General features: G+C 34.9%; 1 protein-coding gene across 4 annotated transcripts in view; it reads right to left on the reverse strand.

Annotated features, from left to right (window-relative positions):
* The window catches only part of LOC150104970 (uncharacterized), a 336,174-nt gene that overhangs the window by 48,757 nt on the left and 268,305 nt on the right, over positions 1-19,112 (reverse strand). For all 4 annotated transcript variants that reach the window (XM_090396080.1, XM_090396079.1, XM_090396081.1 and 1 more), the window contains exon 17: positions 7,343-7,414. In XM_090396080.1, coding sequence (XP_090252206.1) covers positions 7,343-7,414 — 72 coding nt within the window. The remainder of the gene's footprint in view (positions 1-7,342; positions 7,415-19,112) is intronic.

Raw genomic sequence — 19,112 nt, forward strand, 5'->3', positions numbered from 1 at the left:
TAGGGTGTTGGTTATTTAAGTGTGTTAGGAAGGAGAGGAGTGAATCCGATTCATGTGGCCTAATAGCGAACACAATCATCAACATAGTTATAGTATTAACCGTCTGGCATTCCTAAAACGCTGCCGGGATAATCAAGTCATCCCTAACTGTGTAAAATTTAAACACCGCTTCGTCTCACAGAAAGCTCTCCGTATATCTACAACCGGGCGAGCCAGGCTTTACTTCGGGAGCAAATTACCGCTACATGTAGTTCCCTAGCCGACATAAACAGAGCTGTATTAGCGCTAGAAAATGAGCTTTCACATACGCTTAATCATAAGCTTTGGTCAGTCCTACATGACGTCTCGTGTATGGTGGCTAATAAAGAATTCGAACGTACGGAGCCGACATATCAACAAGTTTGATAAATTAATAAAGAACTCTGTGTCCAAACCTAAACTACAAACCAACACTGTAGTTAACCTTTCTTCAGCTATCTTGAAGCCTGAAGCACTCAACGCTCTGTCACGTGGTCACAACTTCGCCATTGCTCCTAAGAAATTACCGGATGAGGAATTATGATACAAATTGAACGCGGGATTCACCACCTTCCAAACCACATCACCAACGATATCAGATTGGATGTAGCCTGTGTTCTCAAAAAAGCAAAGCCTCCAAAATCCAACTTATCCATTAATGAATACAAGTCACTACAAGAATTGAAGAGAAACAAAGAAATAGTGATCACCAAAGCAGATAAGGGGAACGCCACTGTGGTACTCAATCTTAATGACTACACAGGTAAGCTCAAGGCTTTACTATTAGATCGATCCACTTACCTCCTTATTGAATATAATCCCATGAACTCTCAAATTAGAAAAACTCCATAGGCTCCTTAAGAAGGTCACTTCTTGGTTTGTGGAGATTACCAACAGACTGAAACCCTATAACTCTAGATCCCCCCGCATATATGGGCTCCCAAAAATACATAAAGAAAATGTGCCATTACGTCCCATAGTGGATGGCATTGATTCCCCCACTTACAAACTAGCCAAGCATTTAGCCAAAGCGCTCTCACGCTATACTGGAAACACACCATCACACATAAAAAACTCAGCCCACTTCAAAGCCAGTATAGAAAACCTTACACTCCAACATAATGACATAATGGTCAGTTTTGACGTCTCCTCCTTATTCACAAATGTCCCCCCTCAAAGAAACCTTAGAGCTAATCCAAGCTAAATTTCCTCCCGATATCTCAGCCCTATTTCAGTTTACAATGAACTCAGGCTATTTCGTTTGGCAGGAAAAATTCTACAAACAGATAGAGGGGACAGCCATGGGTTCACCACTTCCCCCACCCTTGGCTAACTTCTTTATAGAGACTTTTGAAGAGAAAGCCTTAAACTCAGCCTCACAAAAACCTACCATATGGCTTCGCTACGTTGATGATGTGTTCGCTATTTGGCCACATGGCCCGGATTCACTCCTCTCCTTCCTAACACACTTAAACAACCAACACCCTAGAATCAAGTTCACCCTGGAAAAAGAGGAAAACAATAACCTCCCCTTCCTAGACAGACTAGTCACTCGCCAACCTGATGGAACCTTGGTTTTCTCAGTTTATAGAAAACCCCTCCCATACAGGCAGATACATTCACCAACAATCCCATCACCCCCCCCACATCACAACAATATGGAGTTATTAAGACACTATTCAACAGGGCAAAAATAATCTGTTCAAATGATCAAGCCCTAACCACTGAACTAAATCACATCCGTGACACTTTCTCAGCCAATGGCTACCCCCCCCCCCCCCAAAAAAAAGAATCCAAAAAATACTTAACCTAGTTATCCACATCCCCTCCCCTTCACAAAAGAGATTACTCTAAATCCATCACCATTCCCTACATCTGAGGCACCTCAGAAAAAATCAACAAAATTTTAAAAAAACATGACTTGAACACCTGTTACAGACCACATAGAAAATTGGCATCCCTTATCTGCTCCACTAAAGACCAACCACTTCCCCTAGACCTACCTGGCCCCTTGCAGCTGTAAACTGTCCTGCTTTGGCCAAACAGGCAGGGCAGCAAATATCAGAATCTCGGAACACAAGGATTATATCTGATTTCACAAGTACAGCCACTCTGGGCTTGGAGACCACGCTCTGGATACTCGCCACAGAATAAGATGGAAGAAAGCCACAGTAATACACCGCAGCAAGTTCAAATATGAAAGACTATTCATGGAATCAGCCTCAGCCCTTAGGAACATGCCAAACCTCAACAAATTTAGATGCATGAGAACTGCCCCAAATTTGGGAAAAGCCCAAAGGCCAAGAACTACCAATATAGCCTGCCAGGGGTTAGCTTCCTAGCTTCTGCTCTCATTTGCTGTTATGTAGTACTTGTGTGCACTTGTCTTTGTAATAAGTTCCCAAGAAGATGGCAACGTGACGTTTGCCGAAATATCGGAAAGTATATATTAAAGTTTATTTAATTTATATTTCTAGTGTACGCTGTCAATTCCTTAATTATTAGTTATCATGTATAACCAGCGTATAAGCCTATCAACAAGAATATAAATTAAATAAGTATCTAAATAATAATATTTTATCATCATGTAGTGTGTGCATCAAAGAAGGTTTACCAAGAACAAAAGTTCTGGCATGTATCCTTCTGAGAGTCATGGAACGATATATTCAGCCACAAAAATAGACATCTTGCTAGCTGTTTCCAGATCAATATTTTAAGTACAGCATTATCAGGAAAAGATATATTAACTTTTCAGGTCTTCCAAACTATTAGAGCATTTGAATTGAAGTGCATGGACAAAACATGAATAATAAAATCATCAAAATCATTCATTATTCTCAATGCTAAATTATGTAACAGTGATCTGGTATACTTTAAACTGCTTTTCAAATACAACGGAAGAAAAACTGAAAATGTGCACAAAGTTCTGTTAACCACAAATATACAATCTTGCTTCTTAAATTTCTGATCATATGACTTGATCTCATTAACAAATCTCTTTCACAATTTTTAGTCTTGCATTCATTCCACTCTCTTGTTATTTATATCTCACTCTTTTCTCCTATTATAATTCTCTGTTTTTTTTGCATGTCTTACACTCTTGTGTCTTTCTTTTTCTGAATTACACGCACATTATGTTACCTCATCATCATCAAATTCCTGCCATGTACCCTCAAGGGGTGTACAGTATATGATAGTACTACATGAAAAAAAATTACATCATTATTAATTTCCTATCTATAATTTTCCTCCAAATCAGTCTGTTACTTGTCAAGACTCCAACATTATCAGATCTTATATTTCTATCGTCTAAGGCAGTTTGTACCGTATCAACCCACCTATATCTTGGTCTGGTTCATTTTGCTACCAACCTGGCAGAGAACACTTGTTTTGCTAATCTTTCCTCACCCATTCTGTTTAAGTGACCATACCACCTGAGATTAGCTCTGCTAATGCATTCCTGGATGCTGACAATGTCAAGTTCTTTACTAATATCCTCGTTTTTAATATGATATTGCCATTGATGCCATCTGTTCACGCCTATAATCTTTCTCAGGACCCTCATATCTGTGGTCTCTAGTCTTTGGTCAAGTGTTTTACTTCTGACCCAGCTCTCAGATCCATAAGTTAAAACTGGTTTGAACACCGTCTTGTATACAGCTAATTTAGTGTTCCAACTAATTTCTCTCTTATTCCATATGAATTTATTCAACTGACTTCTGAACATACCAGCTTTGCTGATTCTGTTGTCTATTTCTATATTTAATTTACCATCTTCAGTAAAAATCGTGCCTAAATAGCTGAAATGTTTTACTTGTTCCACAGGTTACTTGTTCTACTCCATTCACAACACAGTTGACATTTTCAATGATTCTGCCTATTTTCATTGTCTTTGTCTTTTTATTGCTGACCTTCATACCATATCTATTACAACAGTTATTCATTTTAGTCAAGGAATCTTGCAGACTTGTAGCAGATTTATTGATAAGTATAACATCGTCCGCATAAAGCAAAGAGCTGACATTAACATCTCCAATTTTGATATCATGTTTAACACTTTCCTTCATAATGTGATCCACATAGATAATGAATAACAGAGGGGATAATGTACATCCTTGTCTCACACCAGATTTAACATTAAACCATCTTCCTGTACGTCCTTGAATTCTAACTGCTGACTTACAACTCAAATAAAGACTAAGTATTGCTAGATATAATGCCCCATTGACACCATATAACTGCAGCGTATTGAATAGCTTCTCTCTTGGCACCTTGTCATATGTCTTTTCCAAATCGACAAAACTCAAATACAGATCTTTGTTATATTCCCATGCTTTCTCGACTATTTGTCGTAAAGTGAAGATCTGATCCTGACAGCCTCTATTTGGCCTGAATCCAGCTTGTTCTTCACCAAGCTTTTCTTCCACAATTCTTCTTAAACGTTTCTCAAGTATACTTGCATAGATCTTGCCAGGGACACTCAGTAGAGAAATACCTCTGTAATTCTCACATGCAGTTTTATTTCCCTTTTTATATATGGGTACTATGAGAGCTCTACTCCAATCATCAGGAATTCGTCCCTCTGTCCAGGCTTTCTGAACTATGCAGTGCAGCCACTGTAAGACTCTTATACCACCATACCTCAGCATTTCTGGTCGAATATCATCTACTCCTGCTGCCTTTCCACATTTCAAGCCTTTGATGGCTTTTTCTACTTCAAGTATGGATATGTATTCCTGAAGGCATGCCTGGTCAGTGTTTTTTACCACTGTACTGTCATCACTGCTTGTTTCATTTAGCAGTTTTTCAAAGTAATTACTCCATACGTCAAGGATATGTTATCTTTTTCTCCCGTTTTCACGTCACCTTTATCATCTCTAACTCCTTTTACAGCTCTTTCCTCCATTCCTTAGCTTCTTCAACAACCTCCAGAATAACTTACCACCTTCTTATTATTTATTTTCTATGTTCTTGCCAAAGTCCTCCCATGACTTTTGTTTAGCTAGTTTTTAACACAGTGTTTTGCTTTCTTACATTTGTCTCTGTATTCTCTAAGAGCACAAGCTGACTTATTTGACAGGAACTTTTGATATGCTTTCTTCTTTTCCTTCACTGCCTCTTTAACTTCCTGTGTCCACCAGGGAGTTCTGATTTTTTTATCCTTACAGACAACCTCACTACATGCCTCTCTGGCAGAATCAATCAGTGTTTTCTTCAGAGTTTGCCACTGAATCTCCAAGGTGTGATTCCTGTTCTCAAAATCTTTCATTTTTTCTTCAATAATCTTTGTGTATTTTAGTCTACAGTTCACATCTGAGAGCTGCTCAACTTTTATTCGCTTTAAAACTTTCTTACATGTTTTTCTTTTCAATATGAAATTCAATTTTATCATGCTCAACACTAAATAGTGATCACTTCCAATTTCAAATCCTCTGTACACTCTGGTGTCCTGCAGGAGGGAGAAAACATCACTATCAACAATAACATAGTCAATGAGACTTTTCTTATTCCTAGCCTCTTCTCTCCATGTGAATTTGTGCACATTTTTATGTTGGAACATGGTGTTAATTAATAACCAGTCCATGTCCTGAGCAGAAATCCAACAGATATTTGCCATTATTATTAGCTTTGCTCTTTTCTCCAAATTTTCCCAAAATATTTTTGTGTCTCACAATCATTTCCTACTCTGCTATTTAGATCCCCAACAAGGACCAACTTTTCATTTTTCATTGTGTCAGTTGCTTTTTCTAAAGCCTCAAAATATTCCTCACTTCTACCTTAGTAGAACTTTCTGTGGGACCATAGGCACAAATAAGTCTCATTGTCCAGTTCCCCATTTTCATTACTCTACTTGAGACTGACTGCCATTCAAGAAGATTAGCCTCATATTTTGTGTTGAATACTATAGCTACTCCTTCTTTTCCTTGATTGTCATTGCCTGAATATAACATTTTGTATTTATTGCTCAGAAAGATCTCACCAGTTTTGGTCTTTTTTGTTTCAGTCACCCCTATTACGTCGATCTGGTACTTATCTAATTCCTCAGCTAGCTCCATTTCTTTGCCATTCAGGCTTCTTACGTTGATAGTACCAATCTTTAACTCTGGTGATGTTGAGTTGGGGTTTGTTTTCAGATATGTTACCTATCCTTTCAATATCTAACCACTTAATTGCTATTTTCCCATTTTCAATCCTCCATTTAAGTGCAATTAGTCCCTCTCCTTCATACTTCTCAGTGGCACTGAATTGAACATAGTATTTCAACTTCTGTGTAAATTGTAAATCAATGAAATGCACAGGCTTCCATTTTTCCTTGTGGAAACCTGAAAACTTAAGGAAGAAGGCTATTTTCTGTTTTGAACTTAAAAAAAAAAATTAAGTGAAAAATAATTTGTGCCAACTGTAGCATAAATTATTTCTCTCACCTAATGACAGTTGTTAAATATCTTGCAATAACCAACAACCTACTTTTTTGTTTATTACTAATAAGATACTCAATAGAATAATATAAAGGAAATAAATTAATATAAATAAAATTAAAAGACATTAAAAAAGTTAAATTAAACATACCAAGAATTTAAATTATATTATTGTTTAATCTTTTATTCAACTGTACACAAACAGATTTGCATGTGAAGTATCTTCACAACTAGACTACTTGTATATAGAGGTGAATGACTTCACATCAGTGACTTTAGTATTGCATAATGCAAAGCATTCGCCCTTTCAGACAAGTATGATGCTGTGCATTATGGAAAGGGTCATGATCCCAGACTGGTTTAAACCTTTACTAAGGTCTATGTTTATCTCTAATCAAGAAAATTGTAATAATAAGGTGATAATACACCTTTTCACTACTTCTATATGGGAAATGAATGATCTCTGCATTAATTCAACCTTGGTATCGCTTCTGGGTCTAGTTTCCAATGATGAGACCTCAACAGAGATTGAAACCAGTCTGGGACAGTGATCTTTCCCATAATGCATAGCATTATATATCTGAAAGGATGAGTGCTTTGTATTATAGGATATTAAAGCAACTGATGTGAAGTCATCAGCCTCTATATACAAGTAGCCTAGTAAAGATAATTAATATGTAAAATTTCTTTATTTATGCTTGCATAAAGAATTAAAAAAGAATAGAATTTCTTTCATGTTTGATTTAATTTGTAACCAAGTGATAAACCTTTCTACATTAAAAAAGTTATGTAAACTATAAAATCTCAGATGCAGAACATGAGTGAGTGAAAAATAATTTTACCTATATATTTCAAATGAGAGTTCTTAAATATAAAAAAAATAATAATAATAATAAATAAATTACCCCTGATTCTGAACCTGCTGCTGATAAGCCTGAAGAAATGGACTAGGAACAGTTGAATGAGATGAGGTTTTACTAATAAAAAATAAATAAAATAATTTAACTTTTTTTTTAAAAAAAAATAACACTTCATTAAAAAATTCAGGGAAAAAATATTAAAATGTATATCTATTTGAAAGTTGAATTTTTCTAACTTAACAAAGTAATATTTAAAAAAAATAATTAAAACTTGAAATTTCCCAGTCAGCCCCACTTGGTTTCAAAACTGAGCAGACCATTTAAGGTTTTTTATTTACGTTTTTACATCAAGTGCACCGACAAAATGGGTTTGAACCTTAGCTCTAAACTAGAAATGTGAAACTTTTTAAACCACTTCAGGTTCCCAAGTAAGCAGAGTGATCATCTCATACGAGGCAATGAAAATCATGTACCATGCATAAACCTACACATCCCAGAGTCAGTCAAATTTGGTATATGCGAACAGTACTAAGGCCATAATTTGAAGAGAGAGGTGAAATTCTCCAAATATATGGCTAAGTGAAAAATCAATTAATCTATATCTACTCCACAATGAGTTCTTACTTCCAACTTCAGTTGTTGCTTTTTCACCCACTGCAAAGGTATAATAAAGCTATAGTACATTGGTACCATAGGAGAGCTACCATGGTTACTCTTTTTATGCTTGGTTCTATGCAATCCATGGATAAAAACCAATCTCTTGGTTTTTCATTTTTACTCTCATTTTTACTCAAATGTAAAGATTATCTCAGTTAATATCATCATCATCCGTATCAAGGATTTATGCCTAGCATGGCCTGTTCCAGCCTTAGAAGTCATCGTTGAATCGTTTAAGAGGACGTCCTGGTTTTCTTTTTCCTAATGGCTTGTACTTTAAGGCTTGGTTTGGTAATCTTTCTATTTTCGTTCTTTGAACGTGTTCCATCCATTTATATTTATATTTTTTAATTTTTTCTATTACTGGTTCTTGGTTTAATTCTTTCATAATATCTTCGTTTCTTTTGTGATCAAATAGGGTATACTTCGCAGTTTTTCTCATAAACTTTATTTCTGCTGTTGTTAATCTTTGTTTGTCTTTTTGTTTTATTGTCCAGATTTTGCTTCCATACATTAAGACTGGTAGGGCTAATGTATTGTATACTTTTAGCCTGGTTTGTTCTTGAACTAGGTTTGGTTTAAATATAGAGTTAATTATACTTGTTATTTTTAAATATTTTGCAATTTTTATGTTTATATCTTTTTCATTTTCATATGTGATCATACATCCTAGGTAGTTAAATGAATTCACCTGTTCTAAGATACTGTTATCTATTGCTATCTTAGTTCTTGCTGGATCTTGTCCTTTAAAGGCCATAGTTTTTGATTTTTCTATTGATCATACCATAATCTTTGGCTATCTCATTTAAATCTAAAATAGCTTTCTGTAAGTTATCTTCAGATTTGTAATTATTATTTGGTTTTCTGCAAAGAGGAGAGTGTTTAAGTTAACTGTAGGAGAAAGTTTAATTCCTTGATGTAAATTTTTATTCCATTTTATTATTATTTCATTCAAGTAGATATTAAAAAGAGTTGCTGAGAGGGGACATCCCTGTCGGACATTTGGTTTATCTCTCTTGTATATGATAGATCGTGATTTAATCTTATTTGTATTTGATTATTTTCATATATACCTGTGATAGCTTTTAGGATATTATTTGGTATTTGTCTTTCTTTTAATATGTTAAATAATATGTTTCTTTTAACTTTGTCAAATGCTTTTTCAAAGTCAATAAATGCAATATGCGTTTCTAAATTATATTCTCTTCTTTTCTCTATTATTAATTTTAGGCAAAAGGCCGGGTCTATAGATGATCGTCCTTTTCTAAATCCATTCTGTACTTCTAAAATAAAGTTTTCGGAATATTTCATTAGTCTGTTATTTAAGATTGCTATATATTTTGTAACAGGAATTTAGTATACTGATACCTCTATAGTTTTTAGGGTCATTTCTATTACCTTTCTTAAAGATAGGAATCACAATTGCTTTTTTCCATTCTGTTGGGGGGATACCAGTTAAGTAAATTTTATTTAAAAATAATAAGAATCTTTCTTTGAATCTTGTTCCTGCGTATTTATATAGTTCTGAACCTAGCTTATCTTCTCCAGGTGATTTTCCGTTTCTTGTTTCTTTCAGGCTGATTTCTAATTCTTCTTCGGTTATTTCCTTTTCATTAATTGTTTGCCAGTTGTCTTTTTTAAAATATTTGTCTGTCCACAGTTCTGTGTAGTAATTTAGAAATTCTTCTCATTTCAATTCAGTGTTTAATTTTATGTTTTCTTTGGTATCTGCATTTAAGTGTTTCAAAATCTTATATAATTGGGTCTTATTTTATATAAATCATGTTCTAAATTAGAAACAAATTTATTCCATGATTCTCTATGTCTTTTTCTGAGTTCTCTTTTAGCCATGGCTCTTATTCTTTTATATTCTATTTCATCTTCTAATCTTTTACTGCTTAACCATTTGTGATAGGCTTCTTTTTTCTTTTTGATTATTTCTTTGATTGTATCATCCCAGATCTTCAGTTTTTTTCTTTTATTGAATTTTTTTGGTCTTTCTTAAGCTTTCATTTGCTGCTACATTTAGTATTGTTTTTATATTAAGCCATTCTATTTCTACATTTTATTTTATTTTATCTAGATATTGGTTAATTCTTTGTTCATATAGCCATTGTACATTTGTGTCATTCAATAGTCTAGTTTTATAAACAAATGTTTCAATTTTTCTTTCTGTTCTTGTTACTTGTAGCCATTTAGGTGGTAATCTTAATTTTATTTTAACAAGGAAGTGGTCACTGCTTATTTCATATCCTCTGTGAACTCTAATATCTAATGAAAATTTTGATGTCTTTTCATTTAATATGAAGTAATCTAATATTGATTTCCATCCTCTTGCTGCCCAAGTATATTTATGTATGTCTTTATGTTTATAGAAGGAATTCGTTATTTTTGGTTATTATAAACTACAAAGTAAATCAATTTTTTACCATTTTTGTTTAGAGTGTGTTCTCCATGTATTCCTATATTATTATTAATTTTCGTTACCAAATAAATAACGGGAAAAAAACTCACGTAGAAAGATTATTTATTAGTATAATTTTCGCCTGTGTGTCACAGGCATCTTCAGTACGTTAAGCTCAAAAATTAAACACTAACTGACAATTCCAAAAAGCGCCACCTAAGTAGCTGGTGTAAGATAACTAAAAAGGTCAATAACTTTCCTAAAAAAAAAAAAAAAATTAATACAATAAAAAGTTAGAAAAGATTAGCTGATTTGTAAAGTACTATCTCCCATAAAGGGGATAGACGTAAGCCGTCGGATCTGTTTAAGTTAGGAGAATGAAGAAGAGTTTCACATGTTTCTTTATAAAGGCGTTCCACGAGAAACTGACTTTTGTGAAGAACTCTTGTCTTTCTCCAATGAACTCTGTGTCTAGTGAAGATGGCATGTTCAGAAAGTCCAGACTTTTCAGGTTTAAAGTATTCAATATAAGATTGGTGTTCTTCTAGCCAAATAGAGGCAGATCTTCCCGTTTGTCCGAAATAAGATAATCCACAAGAGCACGGAATCTGGTAGACACCTGGATGATTAAGATGTGGAAGCTTGTCCTTAGGAGAAGTGAGAAAGGTGGAGATTTTTCTAAACGGTCGAAAGGCAACAAAAATATTCAGTGGTTTTAAAACTTTTGCTATACGTTCACTGATGCCTTGTACATAAGGGATAGTAATGTGCGCTATTTCTTCTTCTGTGTTCCAAGAGGAAGACATATTAAAACTAATCAAAGTTCTTTTGATGAAGCAATTCTTATAACCATTAGATAGAAAGGAAGAAGTTATATATTGTAGTTCTTTCTGTAAAAGATCGTCTGTAGAACAAAAGGAGTGGGCCCGATGAACCAGTGTTTTAATAGTTCCTGCCTTTTGACTGGGATGGTGATGAGATCCCGCATGGATATAATGGCCTGTATGAGTCTTCTTTCTATAAACTGAGAAATGTAGGTTACCATCTGGTTGGCGAAGAATTAGAAGATCTAAAAAGGCTAACTGCTTATTTGATTCTACTTCTAGGGTAAACTTGATCCTAGGATGAAATGCATTTAACTTAGTGAGAAATTGTTGAAGTTCATCAGAAGAGCCATTCCATACAGCAAAAATGTTATCGACATATCTGAACCAATGAGTAGGTCTGGGAGAAATATTGTCCAAGATACGTTGTTCAAAATGTTCCATAAAGAAATTGGAGATAGCAGGAGAAAGAGGATTACCCATTGCTGTTCCTTCAATTTGTTGATACAACTTATTTTTAAAGGAAAAATAACCAGAGTTTATTACAAAATCAAATACGTTTACAATGTCTGAAGGAAATTCCTGTTGTAGTAATTCAATACTTTCCGAAAGAGGCACATTTGTAAATAAAGAAACAACATCTAAACTGATCATGATATCAGAAACGTCCAAATGAAGATCTGAAATTTTATTTTTGAAATCCAAAGTATTTTTTATATAAGTATCAGTTCTTCTAGTTGAAGAGGAGAGTAAATTTGATAAAAATTTTGAGATTTTGTAAGTGGGGCAACCTATACAATCTACGACTGGTCTTAACGGAATGCCTGGTTTATGAACTTTTGGAAGACCATACAATCTAGGTGGACGACCGAAGAAGGTTTCAAGTTTTTTCTTTTGATCTCCATTCCATGTAGATACATTATCTATAAGAGAATTAAGCCTATTCAATTGACTCCGGGTAGGATCCGATGTAAGAGGCCTATAAGTTGAATAGTCGCGAAGTAAAAGAGACATTTTTCTCTCATATTCCTTCCTATCTTGAATCACTACAGCTTTCCCCTTATCAGCTTTCGTAATTATTAAATTATTGTTATTCTTCAATGATTTCAATGCTTTAAACTCAGAGGAAGAAAGATTAGGACGAGGAGGCTTGGCATGAAAAAGAATTTGTGCACATTCAAAACGTAATCTGTTGGCTGTTTTTTGGGATAAGGATCGAATACCCCTGTCTATGTTATGAAAAAAATCCCTAATTGGCACCTTATTCGGCGTAACAGCGAAATCATATCCTTTTGATAAAACAAAACGTTCACAGTCTGTTAGAGGACGTCCGGAAACATTTATGACTACTTTATCTATATCAATAGTATTATTACTGGATCTAGGTAAGCTGACTAGTGATTCAAATTTCCGTTTTAGCTTGTCACGAGAATCATTAAAGACCTTTAAGTAAGAACTCGAAGATATGCGCATTACAGTAGTAAAAGTTTCAACAGTTAAAACAGATTCCAGAGCATATTTTATATCCATAATTTCTCCATTTAAGATGGCAAGAGATTTTTTATCTTCGTGTAGCTGAATATTTAAAAGAGACTTACTAGCTTTGAAGTAGATCCGATGAGCTTTTGGGGACCTAAAAACTTCTTTTATTTTACAACAGGTTGGAATAACCTGGGCCATCTTACATCGTTTAAGGAATATTAATCTGTTAATGCATTTGGCCTTCTTTACCAATACTTTACCGTATCTAGAAGATTGTTTAGAAATAGACTCTCCATGAAGTCTAGCAATAAGTTTTAAAAGAGGTAAACCGTGAGTAGACATATCGAAACCAAATAAATAAGGATAAAAAAAAAAAACTCACGTAGAAAGATTATTTATTACTATAATTTTCGCCTGTGTGTCACAGGCATCTTCAGTACGTTAAGCTCAAAAATTAAACACTAACTGACAATTCCAAAAAGCGTCACCTAAGTAGCTGGTGTAAGATAACTAAAAAGGTCAATAACTTTCCTAAAAAAAATTAATACAATAAAAAGTTAGGAAAGATTAGCTGATTTGTAAAGTACTATCTCCCATAAAGGGGATAGATCAAAAGAAAAAACTTAAAACCTTCTTCGGTCATCCACCTAGATTGTATGGTCTTCCAAAAGTTCATAAACCTCCATTAAGACCAGTCGTAGATTGTATAGTTTGCCCCACTTAAAAAATCTCAAAATTTTTATCAAATTTACTCTCCTCTTCAACTAGAAGAACTGATACTTATATAAAAAATACTTTGGATTTCAAAATTAAAATTTCAGATCTTTATTTGGACGTTTCTGATATCATGATCAGTTTAGATGTTGTTTCTTTATTTACAAATGTGCCTCTTTCGGAAAGTATTGAATTACTACAACAGGAATTTCCTTCAGACATTGTAAACGTATTTGATTTTGTAATAAACTCTGGTTATTTTTCCTTTAAAAATAAGTTGTATCAACAAATTGAAGGAACAGCAATGGGTAATCCTCTTTCTCCTGCTATCTCCAATTTCTTTATGGAACATTTTGAACAACGTATCTTGGACAATATTTCTCCCAGACCTACTCATTGGTTCAGATATGTCGATGACATTTTTGCTGTATGGAATGGCTCTTCTGATGAACTTCAACAATTTCTCACTAAGTTAAACGCATTTCATCCTAGGATCAAGTTTACCCTAGAAGTAGAATCAAATAAGCAGTTAGCCTTTTTAGATCTTCTAATTCTTCGCCAACCAGATGGTAACCTACATTTCTCAGTTTATAGAAAGAAGACTCATACAGGCCATTATATCCATGCGGGATCTCATCACCATCCCAGTCAAAAGGCAGGAACTATTAAAACACTGGTTCATCGGGCCCACTCCTTTTGTTCTACAGACGATCTTTTACAGAAAGAACTACAATATATAACTTCTTCCTTTCTATCTAATGGTTATAAGAATTGCTTCATTAAAAGAACTTTGAGTAGTTTTAATATGTCTTCCTCTTCAAACACAGAAGAAGAAATAGCGCACATTACTATCCCTTATGTACAAGGCATCAGTGAACGTATAGCAAAAGTTTTAAAACCACTGAATATTTTTGTTGCCTTTCGACCGTTTAGAAAAATCTCCACCTTTCTCACTTCTCCTAAGGACAAGCTTCCACATCTTAATCATCCAGGTGTCTACCAGATTCCGTGCTCTTGTGGATTATCTTATTTCGGACAAACGGGAAGATCTGCCTCTATTTGGCTAGAAGAACACCAATCTTATATTGAATACTTTAAACCTGAAAAGTCTGGACTTTCTGAACATGCCATCTTCACTAGACACAGAGTTCATTGGAGAAAGACAGGAGTTCTTCACAAAAGTCAGTTTCTCATGGAACGCCTTTATAAAGAAACATGTGAAACTCTTCTTCATTCTCCTAACTTAAACAGATCCGACGGCTTACGTCTATCCCCTTTATGGGAGATAGTACTTTACAAATCAGCTAATCTTTCCTAACTTTTTATTGTATTAATTTTTTTTTTTTTTTTTTAGGAAAGTTATTGACCTTTTTAGTTATCTTACACCAGCTACTTAGGTGGCGCTTTTTGGAATTGTCAGTTAGTGTTTAATTTTGAGCTTAACGTACTGAAGATGTCTGTGACACACAGGCAAAAATTATACTAATAAATAATCTTTCTACGTGAGTTTTTTTCCGTTATTTATTTGGTATCGATATGTCTACTCACGGTTTACCTCTTTTAAAACTTATTAATTTTCGTGTTTCCAATTCTTGCATTTAAGTCTCCTGCTAAAATTAAGTAATTATTTTTATTTATTTTATTATATATATTTTGTAGCTGATTATAAAAATCAATATTATCCAGTTCTCTTCCTTCTTCTGGGGCATATAAACCAATTATTGTTAAATAGCCTCTATCTATTTTTATTCTAGCTTCTATTATTCTTTCATTCCATAATTTATAATGTTTTATCTGTTTTGAAAGGGAGTTATGAATCCAAATCATGACTCCTGCTTGTGCTCTTTGGTCTCTGTCGACTCCTCTGTATATCACATTAAAATTTTCAGTTCTCATAGTTCCTTTTAATTCCTTTTTTGTTTCGGTGATTACTGTTATTTTAAAATTTCTTTCATTTAATAACTGGTCTAATTCTATTTCTTTATATGCTATTCCTCTTACATTCCAGTTTGCTATGTGTATTATATTTTGTCGTTTCCATTTTTGTTTTACCTTTTCCATTCCAGGGTCGATTCCTATAGATTCTGTCTGATTATCTTTTTCTGTCAGCTTACTAGTAGAATTATGTTCTCCATGTCAGGGGACTAGCCTGATGATGGAATAGTTCAGTGGTAGGGCTGCTACCTTAAGGCTTCTGAACTAGCCTTCTTCCGAATTTAAACCCATAGGAGGAATAGGGTATATTGAAGGGGAAAGAGTAGATTATAGAAGAATTATAGTAAGGTTTATAGAGAGGGCATAGTTGTAAGGCCAGAAATGAAAAGACCCCATGGCCCTCGAATACTCTAATAGCATAAGGGTCATATAATAAGAAGAGTTGGCTGATAAGGCCTTATAGGAAAGATTAAAGTAAGTGGATCTTCAAAGTAGAACAAAAAGAGGATAGATCCAGCTAGTCCATGGGAGTGCCGCTTCCCTTACAATCGAGATGATTGCCCTGTTTGTCCACGAGTCCTTATTCAGTATATTCGGACCACCCCACCATATATATACACATGCACGCGCATGCACACACACATGGTGTGCTCCCCTATCTGCCACCCAGGGGACATGCTCTCAAGGGGTTACAGGGTCCCCCAAGAGTTTTTATACTTGGTTCTATGCAATCCATGGATAAAAGCCAATCTCTTGGCCTCTCATTTTTCCTCAAATTATTGTAACGATTATCTCAGCTAATATCCTTCTACCATTCCACACTTGCAACATTCTGCCTTCGGTTTTTCACCTGAAAGAGATCATAGGTATTTGTCCAAACTGGATACAAAAATGTCTTGTAGTTCTGATGGAATTTTTAAAATTGTTTTGAAAACTCCTGTTTTAAGTTGTCATTTTAAATTCTCTTATTATACTTGTAATGAATGATTACATGAATAAATATTTTTAAATTCTCTTATTCCACTTGTATTTATCTGTTTATCTTGCAGCCAGGAAATTAGTCCATATTCAATCTATTCCTAAGAATGATGGCAAATCTTTACCATCAAATTACCATATTGATGTTCTTACTTCATTTCTTTTAAAGTAACAGAAAAAACTATTAGCAGCAAATTACTAGTACCTTACCCAGAATTTCTCAACTTATAATGATTACTAGAATAAATTTTGCCACTGATGATCAACAAAATATATCTTACTTCTCTCTCACACATACCTTTAAACAAATACTATGAATAAGTTTAAAGAAACTCTAGTGGATACTCATAAGATGTTTGATAATGATATTTGATCAAGTTTTTCCTGCCAGGCAGCGTTGGTGAATAAGCTACTTCAAACTTGTGCTCCCAATTTACCGTTATTGCAAGTGTTTTCCCATCGAAATTAACCGTCGAACGGAAACCAAACACCAAGCAGCGGAATACTTCAGTACAACCTGTAAGTACTTAAAGTGTATTAAATCAGCTATCCTCCAAATTCTAAATCAGCCATGTGTAAGTGCTCATGATGCCTACCGTATGCAGCAAAGATGGTGGCATCAAAAGCCAACGGCGAACGAGCACTACGTGTCGTCAACTGCTGCCGAGATACCTATTACATGCCGCAGCTGCAAAACTGGTGTCACAGACAGAAAAAAAAGGCATTTTCTGCGAGTTCTGTTGCCACTGGCTGCACACTTCCTGCACGAAAATAGACGAAGCAGCGCAAAAACTACTTATCGATCTTAACCAGCCATTCTTCTGTTTGCTGTGCCTTCCTTCAGTAAAACAACTTCTGAACATAGGTAAACGTGTTGAAAACCTCGAACAGCACATCAATACTTTAAATGAAACTTTTACCTCCAAAATACATGCATTCGAAGCTAAGCTAGAACAAATTGAAAACCAGCATAACACAAGCTCCACTCCATCAGCGAAAGAACTTTGCGATCTAATCGCATCAACGGTAAACGACTTGATGGAGGCTAAACACAAAAAACAATGCCATCATTTTGAATTTCCCAAACAGAAAATGGAAAATCATTACAAGAGGACTTCAGCAAACTAGCTGAAGAATGAAACATCGATTCTAAGAATATTGTCAGGTGCCATCGTTTCGGGCCTACAAATAAAAGGAAGGATGGAATGAACTTTCCACGCCTAGTAAAAGTGACTTGCCACATGCCAACAAGCACATCAAAAATAATAACAGCGATCAACAACAAGTTCAAAGACACCTGTCCCCAATCGCGTATACATGCACAATCAGACCTATCACTTGCACAAAGGGAACAAAGATGCCAGCTTCGAAGACAACTCGAAGAAAAACGTCAAAATGGTAACAATAGCTGGACCATCGACTACAGACAAGATAAACTGGCAAAATAACCAAGTGATGCCACTAGCAGCCACCATGGAGACCAGCATACAGGCACCGCATAGCAGGATATGTGCAAGACCCATGCAGTCCAACATACGACTCACAAAACTCTATACATCCGCTTCACCAACATCCGTGGCCTAAACTCCAACCTGAATAGTATCCTCCACTATTCAGGTTGGAGGACACTATTCACCCAACAGCGAAATCATCCTCCTATGCGATTTTAACGTCCACAACACTAGCTGGCTTTCCTCCTCCAGTTGTACAGATCTTGCAGGAAGAGATGTCGAAACATTTGCCATCACCAACGACCTTACACAACTTGTCCAGATGCCAACCAGAATACCAGATAACTCAAACCACTCAAATCATTAAGTCATTCAAATCAAATGTAAACAAATCCCTCCTTTCCCCATACACGGTACTAATGTACTATAGGTTGACCAACCAATCTACTGTGTATGGGCTCAACATAAAAAAAAAAAAAAAAAAGTTTTACATAAGCACCTATCTTATCTCTTTTCTGACTTCTGCAAATGGACTGATTGCTAGTTTTTTTTTTCGTGGCACACATTATGTGTGCCAAAAGAAAATGTATGATGAATCTGTGTGAGAGAAACTGTGTGATGAATCTTATTCATTCATTACAGTATGATGAATCTCAATCCTCAAAATTTGCAATTAAGGCTGGAATGTAATCCACAGGGACTACATTCTTTCACCTACTTCCTTTCTTTCATGTATCAACAACCTTCTCCATTTTTGTCTATTATCCAATCCACATTTTCCCACTATGGTGCACTTTTCCTTCTTATATGATAAATTTTCCTTGAAGGAATCAACAAAACTTCTACAACATTGATGCCAAAACCATTTTATAGTGGAGTTCTAATAATGACCTGTTAACTTTAATGCTAATTTCCTATCATATTTCTCATAAAAATAGCATACCCTACAAATCTTACTTTTTTTTTTTTTAACAATACAAAATTTCTAAATCACTTAGGGAATTGAAACAACGTAGATCCGAATATAAATTAAATTATACTTTAATTAATATTTCCGATATTTCGGCAATGTCACATAGCCATTTTCAAAAGGAACTTACAAAAAGGCAGTTGCACACAGGCACTAACAATACAGTAACTGAGAATGAAGATATGAAGCTATCGTTCTCCTAGAAGTCCTGATGGTGCCCTCTGGCAGGCTAAGTAGGCGTTCTTGGCCGTTGGGCTGAAGGTCTGCTGGTGTATGCCTCCCAAATTTGGGGAAGTGGCATACAACCAAATTTGTTGAGGTTCGGAGAGTTTCTTAGGGCAGAGGCTGATTCCATAAATAATCTTTCGTATTTATATTTGCTCCGGTGTAAGTTCCTTTT

This window comes from Typopeltis vanoorti, chromosome 7 (genome assembly GCF_054136105.1).
Source record: "Typopeltis vanoorti isolate ZY-2024b chromosome 7, IOZ_Tvanoo_1.0, whole genome shotgun sequence".
NCBI lineage: Eukaryota > Metazoa > Arthropoda > Arachnida > Uropygi > Thelyphonidae > Typopeltis > Typopeltis vanoorti.